This window comes from Oncorhynchus gorbuscha, linkage group LG19, assembly GCF_021184085.1.
Source record: "Oncorhynchus gorbuscha isolate QuinsamMale2020 ecotype Even-year linkage group LG19, OgorEven_v1.0, whole genome shotgun sequence".
NCBI classification, from domain to species: Eukaryota; Metazoa; Chordata; class Actinopteri; order Salmoniformes; family Salmonidae; genus Oncorhynchus; species Oncorhynchus gorbuscha.
In genome coordinates this window covers 45,865,189-45,880,327 of record NC_060191.1, presented here as the reverse complement: position 1 = coordinate 45,880,327, position 15,139 = coordinate 45,865,189, and the positions used below count along the sequence as shown (strand labels likewise).

The window sequence follows — 15,139 nt, the reverse complement described above, 5'->3', positions numbered from 1 at the left end:
TCAGGAGTCCCATAGGGTGGTGCACAATTGGCCCAGCGTCGTCCGGATTGGGGGATGTTTTGGCCAGGGGGGCTTTACTTAGCTCATTGCACTCTAGTGACTCCTTGTGGCTGGCCGGGGGCATGCAGGCTGACCTCAGTTGAACAGTTTCCTCCGACACATTGTTGCGGCTGGCTTCCGGGGTAAGCTGGTGAGTGTTAAGAAGTGCAGTTTGGCGGGTAATATTTTGGAGGACGCATGACTCGACCTTCATCTCCCGAGCCTTCATCTCCCGAGCCCGTTGGGGAGTTGCAGCGATGAGACAAGTTTGAAATTGGAGAGAAATTGGGGGTAAAATACAATTAAAACATTTAAAAAATATATATAATAAAGCTTTGAGACCATGTTAGCTGTGAGACCATGTTAGCTGTGAGACCATGTTAGCTGTGAGACCGCGTTAGCTGTGAGACCACGTGAGCTGTGAGACCACGTGAGCTGTGAGACCACGTGAGCTGAGACCACGTTAGCTGAGACCACGTTAGCTGTTAGACCACGTTAGCTGTTAGACCGTGTTAGCATTGAGCCCATGTTAGCTGTGAAGCCATGTTAGCTGTGAGACCATGTTAGCAATGAGACTATGTTAGCTGTGAGACCGTGCTAGCTGTGAGACCGTGTTAGCTGTGAGACTGTGTTAGCTGTGGGACATGTTAGCTGGTTGTCAGAACCGGGTCGAAACCCAGTCTGTCCTATTATCTGGCTGTGCTGTCCAGCTGCAGCTATGATTGGGCTAAGATGACTGAGACAGCCTGGTTCCTCCTGGATGTTTACCAGCATGTCTGACTTCCTGTAGCCCATAGCCCAATCACAGCTGGCCCCATACGTCACATGACAGCCTATTATCACCTCGTAAATCTCAGCAGATCTCAATAAACTTCTCTTTCATTCTCTCTCATCGTGCTAACATCGATGTGGACGGTCATTACGTTGGAGAGGAAAGAAAGGAACGTAGAAGGAAAACCAGACGTGACCAGTTGCTTTGGAGTGAGAGAGTCGAGCGCTAGTCATTCCTACTAATGCCATGTGTTCTGTGCCACATAGAGGGAGCTATGGGCTGTTGGAACATAATGAAGATGATGAGAAAGTCTGGCTGCATCTCATATGGAAGCCTATGTAGTATATGTCCAGGGCCTTCTGGTCAAAATGAGTGCACTATATAGGGAATTGAATGTCATTTGGAAAGCAGCTTTTTGTGTTGTAACAGTCTCATAACTCTAGTCGCAGGAATACTGGGGTAACGGCACAGTCTTAATGACTTGATATTGAAGTTATTTTATTTTTAGTCGTTGGTCTCTCCACTAGCTGCAGCTGGTCTGAATCAAGGGCTTTGTTGGGGTAGATTTCCCATGATTCCTGTGGTCAATCTGAGACATGGATACACACCCTCCCCCACTGACCAATAGCACTGAGTGTATTAACAATGACTGCCAATCTACCTTCAATGGCTGCCTGTTGGCCAGGGTGATTGAGAAGGCAGAGAAACCATTCTCCAGTACATGTATTTTAATGGCTAATTAGATTGTCTTAGAAACACATGAGAAAGCAAAGGCTTGGGACCCAGAGTGAGTCTGTGTCATAATATTGGCGTAGGGCGCGTCACAAATGGCATCATATTACCCACATAGTTAGTGGCATCCTATTACCCAAAGGTAGTGCGCTATATTGGGAATGGGTTGCTATTTGGGACCCAGAATGAGTCTCGGCCTTATACAGAGAGTCTGGGACCCAGAGTGTAATATTGACTTGGCTTCTGTTCCTGTGTTATGGTGGAAGTATGAAACATGCTATCAAAGGTCAATATTTGTGTTGTAAAGACATATATTTCTTGTTTTATCCATTGACTAGGTATGTAATTACTGTAATATCAATAGCAGGCCTTACTAAACTCCTGTGGCCTTATTTTACCATGACAACATGGCGGGCCATTTGGCGGGCCATTTGGTTCGGGGGCCTTGTGTTTGACAACCCTGATCTAGGAGCTGTCTGTCTGCCAAGTCTTTAAAATCAGTTATATACTGAACATCATACTCTATCTACTGTATGTACGTAACTTCTGTTTCTCCCTCAGCCAATCGGAGCGTTGAACCCCAAGCGTGCAGTGTTCTATGCAGAGCGCTATGAGACCTGGGAAGAGGACCAGACACCCCCATATCACTACAACACCCACTACTCCACCGCTAACTCCACCCTGCTCTGGCTGCTCAGGATAGTAGGTACTCTGTACCCCATCCACCCAATACCCTGTTCCTGGAAAAGGGGTGGTTGATCAAACAAATATATAGGTTCATTATCATTTCTACACTTTCTATCTGACTGTAGACTTGTGGAGACAGACGTATGTCATTCTTTATCCAAAATAAAATGTTCCAAATGGCAGCTAGTACAGTAAGTTAGTTAGATATTGAGTCACACAGTCCACACAGTTGACAGCACATTGATACCACCTAGTGTTTAGTAAATACCAGTGGAATCTAAATTGTGAGATATAGGGTTACCCCTCCTGGGGTTTGTCCATATCTGATATGTTAGGCAGCTCGTTAATTGGAGAAAGCTTGATGGGGAGTCAGTAACACCCCCCTGTCCTCCCTTTGCCTGCCACTCTCCCCCTCCTCTCCGCCTCTCCTCCCTACATCCCTCCATCAGACCACTGTCTCCATCTCAGACTGGGAACACCACATACAGTATCAGCAAATTAGCACCGTCGCTCCCGGCTACCAGGAAGCACAGTAGTTAATTCTCCCTAAGGCATTGTGGGTAATGTACAATAGGGGAGGACAGACAGACAGACAGACAGACAGACAGACAGACAGACAGACAGACAGACAGACAGACAGACAGACAGACAGACAGACAGACAGACAGACAGACAGACAGACAGACAGACAGACAGACAGACAGACAGACGCGCACGCTAGTCTGGCACAGGAACATCAGATATACAGACACAGAAACACATCATTGATAAAAGGTCAGTGGAACTCAACCCAAACAATGGAAATGCCATGGAAACGCGTGGAGGAATGATCCCGAATCTCCTCATTGCCCCCCAGGAAAATGATTCTACATTTAGGCTATTGTTTATATGTTATGCAGCCAAAGTCGGACTTTAGTAATCACATTGTGGGCCTGTGACAATCATGACGGATTTGACAAATATTCACTTTGTTAGATCAGATTTGTCGAATGTGAACCAATCTGGCATCCTTCTTCTATCCCCCACAGTCTGTGTTCCATTGACCTCTTTACTGAATCTAGGGTTCCAATAGAGACTCTCATTGCCCTTATCTCTGTCACAACCAGTAGAATTCAGCCATTAGCTCTCCTTAGGGGAGCATAAATTATTCACTCTGAACATGCAATGGAAAATCTAGTTCACTGACAGTATGGTTTGGTATGGTGGTGTTATCTGTGTTCTGATATTTGTGTGTGTTTGTGTGTCCATGAAACATCCTTTGCTCAACGTAAATTGTATGTATGTTTTTTCTTGCAGGAGCCTTTCACCACGTTCTTCCTGAAAGCTAACAACAACAAGTTTGACCATGCAGACCGGACCTTCTCAGCCATCACCCGCTCCTGGAGGCACTGCCAGAGAGACACCTCAGACGTCAAGGTGTGTCTTTGTGTCGCTGTGTGTGTGTGTGTGTGTGTGTGTGTGTGTGTGTGTGTGTGTGTGTGTGTGTGTGTGTGTGTGTGTGTGTGTGTGTGTGTGTGTGTGTGTGTGTGTGTGTGTGTGTGTGTGTGTGTGTGTGTGTGTGTGTGGGTTGGGTGTATGTCCATGAAACAACCTCTGCTCAGCGTAAAATACTCTGCATCTACAGGGGGTCTGATGCATTCCCTGTTCATCGGTATACAACCCAGAAGGACACATCACAATAAAACATATACCATGAATTATAAATAACAATGTGCTCAAACTCTGAGGAACAGAGACATGGTACACAGTGAATAACTAAAGCACTTACAAATACATAGTTCATTTATCGCTTATATTTAAATAAATAAAAACTTTAAAAACAAAGGAGTGCTGTACTGTATGTGAACAAAGGCTGAAGACAAAGAAAGAAAGAAATCCTCTCAAAGGAGCAGTCAGAGGATGTGTCCCAAATGGCTCCCTATGGGTCCTGGTCCAAAGTAGTGCACTATATAGAGAATGGGGTGCCATTTGGGATGCAGACAGAGGAACGCTGAACCACCACAGCCACTCTGTAACACAGCGGGAACAGCTCTGACCTCAAAGTGTCAGATATTTCTAGAACACCCCACGTCGGGTTAGTGTTGCCCCAGGCAATTAATAAAGCATTAATGACAAAAGCTATTTAAAATGTAGTGTTTTATGTCCGGACAGGACTTTTCCTGGGCTCGGCTTGTGGTGGAAAGGGAGAGAGCAGCACACCAGCCAACATGCCCTGTTAACAAATACATGCTACTTTAAACTACTTGTATGTCTGTCTGCCTGTCTGTTGAAACACACAGAACATGGCTGCTGGTCTATCAGCACGAAGGAGAGAGTGACAAGATATTACAACAGCAGCTGTGTTTCATTATTCTGCTAAATTGTTTTACCTACACACACTCAGTTTGATCTACACACACTCAGTTCTACCTACACACACTCAGTTCTACCTACACACACAGTTCTACCTACACACACTCATTTCTACCTACACACACTCATTTCTACCTACACACACTCAGTTCTACCTACACACACTCAGTTCTACCTACACACACAGTTCTACCTACACACACTCAGTTCTACCTACGCACACTCAGTTCTACCTACGCACTCAGTTCTACCCGCACACACACTCAGTTCTACCTACACACACTCAGTTCTACCTACACACACAATTCTACCTACACACACTCAGTTCTACCTACATACACCCAGTTCTACCTACACACACAGTTCTACCTACGCAATCAGTTCTACCTACGCAATCAGTTCTACCTACACACACTCAGTTCTACCTACACACACACAGTCCTACCTATGCGCACAGTTCTACCTACGCACACAATTCTACCTACGAACACAGTTCTACCTACGCACTCAGTTCTACCTTCGCACTCAGTTCTACCTACACACACTCAGTTCTACCTACATACACAGTTCTACCTACACACACAGTTCTACCTACATACACAGTTCTACCTACACACACAGTTCTACCTACACACACTCAGTTCTACCTACACACTCAGTTCTACCTACATACTCAGTTCTACCTACACACACTCAGTTCTACCTACACACTCAGTTCTACCTACACACTCAGTTCTACCAACACATACTCAGTTCTACCTACACACACTCAGTTCTACCTACACATATACAGTTCTACCTACGCACTCAGTTCTACCTACACACACAGTTCTACCCACACACACACACACAGTTCTACCGAGTTTGCCAAAAGGCACCTAAAGGACTCTCGGACAATGAGAAACAAGATTCTCTGCTTTGATGAAACCAAGATTGAACTCTTTGGCCTGAATGCCAAGCGTCACGTCTGGAGGAAACCTGGCTCCATCCCTAAGGTGAAGCATGGTGGTGGCAGCATCATGCTGTGGGGATGTTTTTCAGTGGCAGGGACTGGGAGACTAGTCAGGACAGAGGGAAATAGATCCTTAATGAAAACCTGCTCAGGACCTCAGACTGGGGCGAAGGTTCACCTTCCAACAGGACAGCGACCCTAAGCACACAGCCAAGACACTACATTCACAAAGTGTTACCTACTATCGTGACATTGTATTAGTTAATGTTACGACTGTTGTTCATCGAATGATTAAAAGTTTCTAATTGCGTGATTAACTGAATCAAGCAATTATTAACTCATTAACCTGGGGCACCATGGGAAAACTAGTTTTTATTGAGTTTCTATTTTCCAAATTAACTCAAAGAATATCAGAATATCGATTTTACAACAGCCGCTAATTAACCAGTTACCTCTACAATCTCGTTCTGAACGTCGTATAGCCCGTGAATCTGCACGGACCCAGGTCTCACCAATGAGTTCGTACCACACCAATCTTACACATAGACAAAACACATTATAGGCTATTGATTAGAACTCAGTATAACGGGCCAACATACTATGGTGTGTGTTACCCAAAATGGGGATGTCAAAGAGAGAGAGGAAAAAGAAAGTACACAAGAGAAATATACATTTGGGTGAATTTGTCAGCTATGCTATTCTAACCCTAGCCTTGCCCAAAACTGCCACTGTTATGGGTCAGAATATAATGATGTAATTACATGGGGATTCTCTGCGTAGACTGTTCAGGGGACCGTTCAGGCTGCTCGATGACGCACTTCTCCGGCGCACCTTTCTGGTCGTCCTCACGATGTTAGTGTCCTTTTGGCTTAGGAGTCTGTTCCCTTGCTCTGGAAGGGGTCTTCTGAGGACAGACAGCTCTGTAGCGCAGAGCTCACAGCATATGAATGAAACCTTTTAGATACCACGATTCGCTGGGATTGGATGCTAGGGGGACCGGCTTGAATTCACCCGCTTAGACACAGCTACTCATCCGTAGCTTGGGTAGAAAAATATTTCTTTGTCTTCAAACTTGTGTTGCTTTCTGGGTTCGTTGACTTTTTAGACCTTGGCTGCAGCTTGGGTCACGTAGTCTTCTCTGGAAATTCTTTACTCAGAGGTTTTATACCCTCGTGTCAGAAGTGGGCGTAACCGCCTTTAGGGCAATTCTCTGGGCGTACCAAGTTATGAGGGCAAGGTCTAGATTTGACTCAAATCCAATTTTAGACAACTAACTTCACATTTCATCTTTCCCAAAACATTCTCTTTGATTTGGATATATTCCATACAACGTACAATGTATAAACATCAAACATATACTAGGAAAACTCTTCACGTTACAATGTTTTCATAATAACGTCATCTATTAACCTTTAATAACAAAACAAAAATGACATAAATTTTCATATTCCAACTATCGTCATGACCACGGAAACCATTGTTCCAAAGTCCCTTTATTTCATGTTTAATGTTCTGAGGCTGGTTCTCCATAGTAACAGGACAAAGGAATTTGTTTGTGGCCTGAGATTTACCAGGGGCGTGAGGGGTCATAAAACCCCCACATCTTCAGACCCCTAGATCTCTCCTGCTCTGTTGGGGTTGAGAGATAATCTGTAGGGTTGTGGTCTCCTGTAACCTGACCTGATCAGGACAGTCATGACTACATAATGACAAAGACTACAGGACGAGGGGGAGTAGGAAGGGGGCCATAACAACGTTGAGCTGACCACCTACAAGAGCAAGTCATTGTCAAGAGACCTCGTATCAGCATTCCCCCCTCCACTCATTCCACCCTCCTCCCCTTCACAATACATGTTTTAAGTGTTGCTCCTCCGTGTGTGTGTGTGTGTGTGTGTGTGTGTGTGTGTGTGTGTGTGTGTGTGTGTGTGTGTGTGTGTGTGTGTGTGTGTGTGTGTGTGTGCGTGTGCGTGTGCGTGAAAGAGGGTGAGGCAGACATGTCTGTGAGTAGTCAACAGTCCCAGTAACACCCCAGAATGCTGCCAGTGTGTCACCTGAAGGGACCCAGCAGCATTTAATATAGCTAATGCTATGGAGGCTGTTAGCTGACAGGCTCCATAGATAGCGAACAGGCTCCATAGATAGCGAACAGGCTCCATAGATAGCTATCTATGGAGGCTGTGTGATTGACTTGTTAAGCCCATTAACAGGCTGTTGCTGTATTAATGGCTGCCAGGGGAGCTGGGCTCGAAAGCGGAGCTGGCAGCTTTAACGGCTTGGTGCTGAGTTATGACAGGGAAGTTTACAAATAGAGAGAGTAAGGAGGGAGACAGAGGGAGACAGAGATAAGTGAGCGAGGGGAGAGAGAGGGGGGAGGGAGGGGAACAGCCTCCAATGTTGTGGTCAGTCAAAGAGTGAAATGTGACCAACACCAGACTCCGGTGTTTTATTGGGGTGTTTCCTGTCATGCCAGCTTCCTCTCTAAACCCTGTTTGTTACCCTCCTGTAGTTATCCTCCCATAGGCAACAGGCCTGGTCAAACTCCCATAGGCCTGGTAAAAACCAACAGCATCACAGAACACGACAAACACTGCTTTCATAAATCAGCCCTCATATTAGCACTGAACCAGCTAGGAGGCCCAGCACATTTTAGACACACACAGACACAGCCGCTGACACACAAACACACAGTCGCTGACACACACACACACACAAGCCCGCCCACACGCACACACACAAACACAAAGTCACTGACCCACACACATACACACACACCTGACATACACACCTGACACACAACACATACACCTTCTGATAAACACAGGCCTAGACAGAGTTTAAATGGTTTTAAATGGTTTTCTAATGAGGGCTCTGACAGAGAGAGGAGGGAGACGCCACATTCCTGTTGTGCACATGGTCCAATTTACAATTTACAGAGGCATCTGTCAGAGAGAGAGAGAAGGGGAGGAAAGGGGACTCTGTGATAGGCTGAAGCAGTGGTCACCAACCGGTCGATCGTGGTCTTCAAGGCATTCCTAGTCGATCTCCAACAGTAAATCCTTGTGCACCTTTTTTCACTGTTGGCGGTAGGTGTATTTGATTCAGCTGCCCTGCGGGCCGGGTAAACTGTTCCCATTTCCAACCATTTGATTTGGTCTACCCGGCAGACCTGGAGAGGTAGATCAAGTGTGTCTACTGCTGACCAGTCTGGTAGCTCAAATCACTGTGCCTGCAGCTTCCATATATCATAACTTTTAAAACCATGATCAGAAAACTAGATACAAGGATAGAGCAGAGAGCTTTTTTTAATGAGTGAGGTCATGTTTAAGTTTTTATTCAACACGGTCAACACTGTTTTTATTCAACTTTTTTCAAAATCATAAAACGTGCTTCTCACTACTTCCACTCGCGCTACAATCAGCACTGCAGCTGAAATGAATGAGTAGCCAAGTGTATCGATAGGCCTGTGTTTTCATTATTAGTGGCTCGTCTATTTAAATGCCAAGGAATATTTCACTTTCTCTGGTCATAGGAACAACAACATGAATTTGTGCATGAGGCAGAAATAATGCAGTGCTTTTCAAGTTTCGCCATCAGGTGGAAGGTAGTGTCCCCTCTCTCTGCTCAACCTCCCTCTGCTGAGCCTGACCATCAGGTGGAAGATAGTGTCCCCTCTCTCTGCTCAGCCTCCCTCCGCTGAGCCTGACCATCAGGTGGAAGATAGTGTCCCCTCTCTCTGCTCAGCCTCCCTCTGCTGAGCTTGACCATCAGGTGGAAGATAGTGTCCCCTCTCTCTGCTCAGCCTCCCTCTGCTGAGCCTCACCATCAGGTGGAAGATAGTGTCCCCTCTCTCTGCTCAACCTCCCTCTGCTGAGCCTGACCATCAGGTGGAAGATAGTGTCCCCTCTCTCTGCTCAACCTCCCTCTGCTGAGCCTGACCATCAGGTGGAAGATAGTGTCCCCTCTCTCTGCTCAGCCTCCCTCTGCCTCCCTCTGAGCTTGACCATCAGGTGGAAGATAGTGTCCCCTCTCTCTGCTCAGCCTCCCTCTGCTGAGCCTCACCATCAGGTGGAAGATAGTGTCCCCTCTCTCTGCTCAACCTCCCTCTGCTGAGCCTGACCATCAGGTGGAAGATAGTGTCCCCTCTCTCTGCTCAACCTCCCTCTGCTGAGCCTGACCATCAGGTGGAAGATAGTGTCCCCTCTCTCTGCTCAACCTCCCTCTGCTGAGCCTGACCATCAGGTGGAAGATAGTGTCCCCTCTCTCTGCTCAACCTCCCTCTGCTGAGCCTCACCATCAGGTGGAAGATAGTGTCCCCTCTCTCTGCTCAACCTCCCTCTGCTGAGCCTGACCATCAGGTGGAAGATAGTGTCCCCTCTCTCTGCTCAGCCTCCCTCTGCTGAGCCTGACCATCAGGTGGAAGATAGTGTCCCCTCTCTCTGCTCAGCCTCCCTCTGCTGAGCCTGACCATCAGGTGGAAGATAGTGTCCCCTCTCTCTGCTCAGCCTCCCTCTGCTGAGCCTGACCATCAGGTGGAAGGTAGTGTCCCCTCTCTCTGCTCAGCCTCCCTCTGCTGGGCCTCACCATCAGGTGGAAGATAGTGTCCCCTCTCTCTGCTCAACCTCCCTCTGCTGAGCCTGACCATCAGGTGGAAGATAGTGTCCCCTCTCTCTGCTCAACCTCCCTCTGCTGAGCCTGACCATCAGGTGGAAGATAGTGTCCCCTCTCTCTGCTCAACCTCCCTCTGCTGAGCCTGACCATCAGGTGGAAGATAGTGTCCCCTCTCTCTGCTCAACCTCCCTCTGCTGAGCCTCACCATCAGGTGGAAGATAGTGTCCCCTCTCTCTGCTCAACCTCCCTCTGCTGAGCCTGACCATCAGGTGGAAGATAGTGTCCCCTCTCTCTGCTCAGCCTCCCTCTGCTGAGCCTGACCATCAGGTGGAAGATAGTGTCCCCTCTCTCTGCTCAGCCTCCCTCCGCTGAGCTTGACCATCAGGTGGAAGATAGTGTCCCCTCTCTCTGCTCAGCCTCCCTCTGCTGAGCCTGACCATCAATCAGTTGCATGTACCATTAGTTGGGTCAAATAAAATGTATGTTCAGCTGTCTGATCTATTTTTTATGTAGCTTGAGTTTTTAAATAAAATATGATCTAAGAGGAAACAATACGGGCAGGCCAAGCATAGCCGATATGCTGTGATATTGTACTAGAGCCTACTACACAAACCTCATCCCCTGAGAACTGTTTTTGTTTGGCATAGGCTTACATTAAATATATAAGAGCGGTAGATCTCAGCTTGTGTTTTGACTCCGAAAGTGATGTTGACTCAGAAAAGGTTGGTGACCACTGGGCTTAAGGGTGTCAGCAAGTTGTTTATTCTCTTTGAAGTTGGAATCACACCAGGGAGGATCCTGGGAGTTTGTTTCTTCCGAGGTCCTGACCCCATCACCACAGCCCTACACTGACACACACATACACACACACACACACCACTGAAATAACTGTTACAGCACCTCTCAACACCCATGGCCTGCTGTTTATTTGGCTTGTATTACCTTTCCCCCTGAAGTCACACACACGTACACAGTCCATTTACTCTTACTACCACCTGCCGTGTGTAATTAAAATGTGTAAGAATGTGGTATAACAAAATGTGTGTAATGACCTATCAATAACATGTGTATAATAATGTGGTAATGCCTGTTTCAAACAGGAGTTGATTCCAGAATTCTACTACCTGCCAGAGATGTTTGGTAACAGTAATGGTTACCACCTGGGCCAGAGGGAGGACGGCAGCATGGTGTGTGATGTAGAACTGCCTCCCTGGGCCAACAAGCCTGAGGACTTTGTCAGGATCAACCGGATGGTGAGGAACTAAACACCTCTCCTCCTCTCCTTATCGCTCACGCTCTGCTCTCTTCCTCTACCTAACCCTCTCCTCTCCTCCCACCCTCTGCTCTCTTGCTCTACCTAAGCCGCTCCTCTCCTCCCACCCTCTGCTCTCTTCCTCCTCCTAACCCGCTCCTCTCCTCCCACCCTCTGCTCTCTGCTCTCTTCCTCTACCTAAGCCGCTCCTCTCCTCCCACCCTCTGCTCTCTTCCTCTACCTAACCTGCTCCTCTCCTTCCACCCTTTGCTCTCTTCCTCTACCTAACCTGCTCCTCTCCTCCCACCCTCTGCTCTCTTCCTCCTCCTAACCCGCTCCTCTCCTCCCACCCTCTGCTCTCTTCCTCCTCCTAACCCGCTCCTCTCCTCCCACCCTCTGCTCTATTCCTCTACCTAACCTGCTCCTCTCCTCCCACCCTCTGCTCTCTTCCTCTACCTAACCCGCTCCTCTCCTCCCACCCTCTGCTCTCTTTCTCTACCTAATCCGCTCCTCTCCTCCCACCCTCTGCTCTCTTCCTCTACCTAACCTGCTCCTCTCCTCCCACCCTCTGCTCTCTTCCTCCTCCTAACCTAACTCCTCTCCTCCCACCCTCTGCTCTCTTCCTCCCTCCTAACCCGCTCCTCTCCTCCCACCCTCTGCTCTCTTCCTCTACCTAACCTGCTCCTCTCCTCCCACCCTCTGCTCTCTTCCTCTACCTAACCTGCTCCTCTCCTCCCACCCTCTGCTCTCTTCCTTCCTCCTTCCTAACCCGCTCCTTCCTCCTCCCACCCTCTGCTCTCTTCCTCTACCTAAGCCGCTCCTCTCCTCCCACCCTCTGCTCTCTTCCTCCTCCTAACCCGCTCCTCTCCTCCCACCCTCTGCTCTCCCACCCTCTTCCTCTACCTAACCCGCCCTAACTCCTCTCCTCCCACCCTCTCTCCTCCCACCCTCTGCTCTCTTCCTCTACCTAACCCGCTCCTCTCCTCCCACCCTCTGCTCTCTTCCTCTACCTAACCCGCTCCTCTCCTCCCACCCTCTGCTCTCTTCCTCTACCTAACCTGCTCCTCTCCTCCCACCCTCTGCTCTCTTCCTCTACCTAACCTGCTCCTCTCCTCCCACCCTCTGCTCTCTTCCTCCTCCTAACCCGCTCCTCTCCTCCCACCCTCTGCTCTCTTCCTCCTCCTAACCCGCTCCTCTCCTCCCACCCTCTGCTCTCTTCCTCCTCCTAACCCGCTCCTCTCCTCCCACCCTCTGCTCTCTTCCTCCTCCTAACCCGCTCCTCTCCTCCCACCCTCTGCTCTCTTCCTCCTCCTAACCCGCTCCTCTCCTCCCACCCTCTGCTCTCTTCCTCTACCTAACCTGCTCCTCTCCTCCCACCCTCTGCTCTCTTCCTCTACCTAACCTGCTCCTCTCCTCCCACCCTCTGCTCTCTTCCTCCTCCTAACCCGCTCCTCTCCTCCCACCCTCTGCTCTCTTCCTCTACCTAACCCGCTCCTCTCCTCCCACCCTCTGCTCTCTTCCTCTACCTAACCCGCTCCTCTCCTCCCACCCTCTGCTCTCTTTCTCTACCTAACCCGCTCCTCTCCTCCCACCCTTGTCTCCTCCTCCGTCCTCTAATTTTGTAGCACCAACTCCTTTTCTCTTCTATCACCCCCTCCTCCACCTCTCCTCCCCCCTCTCCCCCTCTCTTCCCTCTTCCTCTGTGTGAGTTACTCATGCAGCATCTGATAAAGTGCTCGATACTAACGCAATCTGCAGCTGACCCAAGTGATGTCACAAAATGACGGGGCCAGTAAGTGTCCCCTATAATGTTACCTAATGCCGGACTCATCAATCATCATTTAGCTGTGTGTGTGTGTGTGTGTGTGTGTGTGTGTGTGTGTGTGTGTGTGTGTGTGTGTGTGTGTGTGTGTGTGTGTGTGTGTGTGTGTGTGTGCCTGTGTGCCTGTGTGCCTGTGTGCCTGTGTGGCTGTGTGGCTGTGTGCCTGTGGCTGTGTGCTGTGTTTGTGTGTTATCCCAGGACAACCCAGTACTCCCTGCAGGCCCTTTGAGCAACACGCACACACACAGAGACAGAACGTGAGCTCCCTCTCCACCCTCTGCCAGCCTCTCAACCAGTCAAGCCTGGAGGCAGACAGTCGTTCACTTCTCATCACATGCAAACACACACATACACACACTCACAATCACACACCATTACATTCATGTACACATACTATAGTGTGCAAGTAGACCCTCATGCCTGAACACACCAAGACATGGTTATAGATATGACATTATGGGGGGGTTCTACAGTGTTATTGGGGGCAGGACAAGGGGTATGGGGTAGGAACACACTTGACCTTTTCAGCAGGAGTGACAGAGCTGGTGGTAGGGGTGGTGGTGGGGTTTAGCAGCGAGCAGAGGTGACCTTTCACTAAGCTCTTCTCTATTCTACTCCTCTCCTCTCTCCCTCTGCTCTCCTCCTCTTGTCTACTGCCTGGTCAGCTACATCTAGATCAGCCCAGCACACAGGGAGGAGGGAGATTGGGGAGGACAGGCACAGAGAGGAGAAGGGAGGTGAAGGTTGGGACAGATAGGTGAAGGTTGGGACAGATTGGAGGGGAGCCAGATAGGAAAGGGGCCAGATAGGAGGGGGAGATGGAGGGGGGCCAGACAGGAGGAGGGAGGTGGAGGGGGGCCAGACAGGAGGAGGGAGGTTGGGGGGGACAAATAGGAGGGGGGAGATGGGGGGGGGGGGGGGGGGGCAGACAGGAGGAGGGAGGTGGGGGTGGGGGACAAATAGGAGGAGGGAAGTGGAGGGGGGGCGGGGGCAGGCACTGTGTTCTTATCCTCTTATCTTTCAGATATTAGTATACATGCGGAATCCGTGGATGGATACCTACATATTCATCTTCTTTACTCTCCATCTCTGTCCTCAGTCATCCTGCTGGTAGACAGTGTTTCTGATCTCACTATAGCATTCTTCATTTTCTGCTTCCCTCTTACTTTACCTTTTATTTTATTTCCGTCTCTCTCTCTCGCTCTTTCTCCATCCCTTCCGCCACCCTCCCTCCACCCCTCCTCCCTCCAGTTCCCATCTTTGCATGTGCCTGATTCAATCGTGGTGACATGCCCCGTGGCTAGTTCAGCTCCCTCTGGGTTCGTCTCTGTCTGTGTGCTCTAGCTAGCTCCACTCTGTTGGTAGAGGCTGTTATTGTCCTGTGGGAGGGAGAGTGTAAAGTCCTGCAGCATGTCTCTATGCATATCAGCTGCTAGAGTTGTAGTGTCTGGGTTGACAATAAGTGCAATAATTAACGTAAGCACTGTAAATTTACCATAGTGAGCTAACACAACAGTAACACTGTCTACCATAGTGATGTAACACAACAGTAACACTGTCTACCATAGTGATGTAACACAACAGTAACACTGTCTTCCATAGTGATGTAACACAACAGCAACACTGTCTTCCATAGTGATGTAACACAACAGTAACACTGTCTACCATAGTGATGTAACACAACAGTAACACTGTCTACCATAGTGATGTAGCACAACAGTAACACTGTCTACCATAGTGATGTAACACAAGAGTAACACTGTCTACCATAGTGATGTAACACAAGAGTAACACTGTCTACCATAGTGATGTAACACAACAGTAACACTGTCTTCCATAGTGATGTAACACAACAGTAACACTGTCTTCCATAGTGATGTAACACAACAGTAACACTGTCTACCATAGTGATGTAACACAACA

The 15,139-nt window shown here is 48.6% G+C and overlaps 1 protein-coding gene across 7 annotated transcripts in view; it reads left to right on the top strand.

The window, feature by feature from the left end:
- Positions 1 to 15,139, top strand: part of LOC124005234 (neurobeachin-like) — a 418,832-nt gene that overhangs the window by 350,663 nt on the left and 53,030 nt on the right. For all 7 annotated transcript variants that reach the window (XM_046314300.1, XM_046314299.1, XM_046314297.1 and 4 more), the window contains 3 exons: positions 2,105 to 2,245; positions 3,527 to 3,646; positions 11,243 to 11,395. In XM_046314300.1, coding sequence (XP_046170256.1) covers positions 2,105 to 2,245; positions 3,527 to 3,646; positions 11,243 to 11,395 — 414 coding nt within the window. The remainder of the gene's footprint in view (positions 1 to 2,104; positions 2,246 to 3,526; positions 3,647 to 11,242; positions 11,396 to 15,139) is intronic.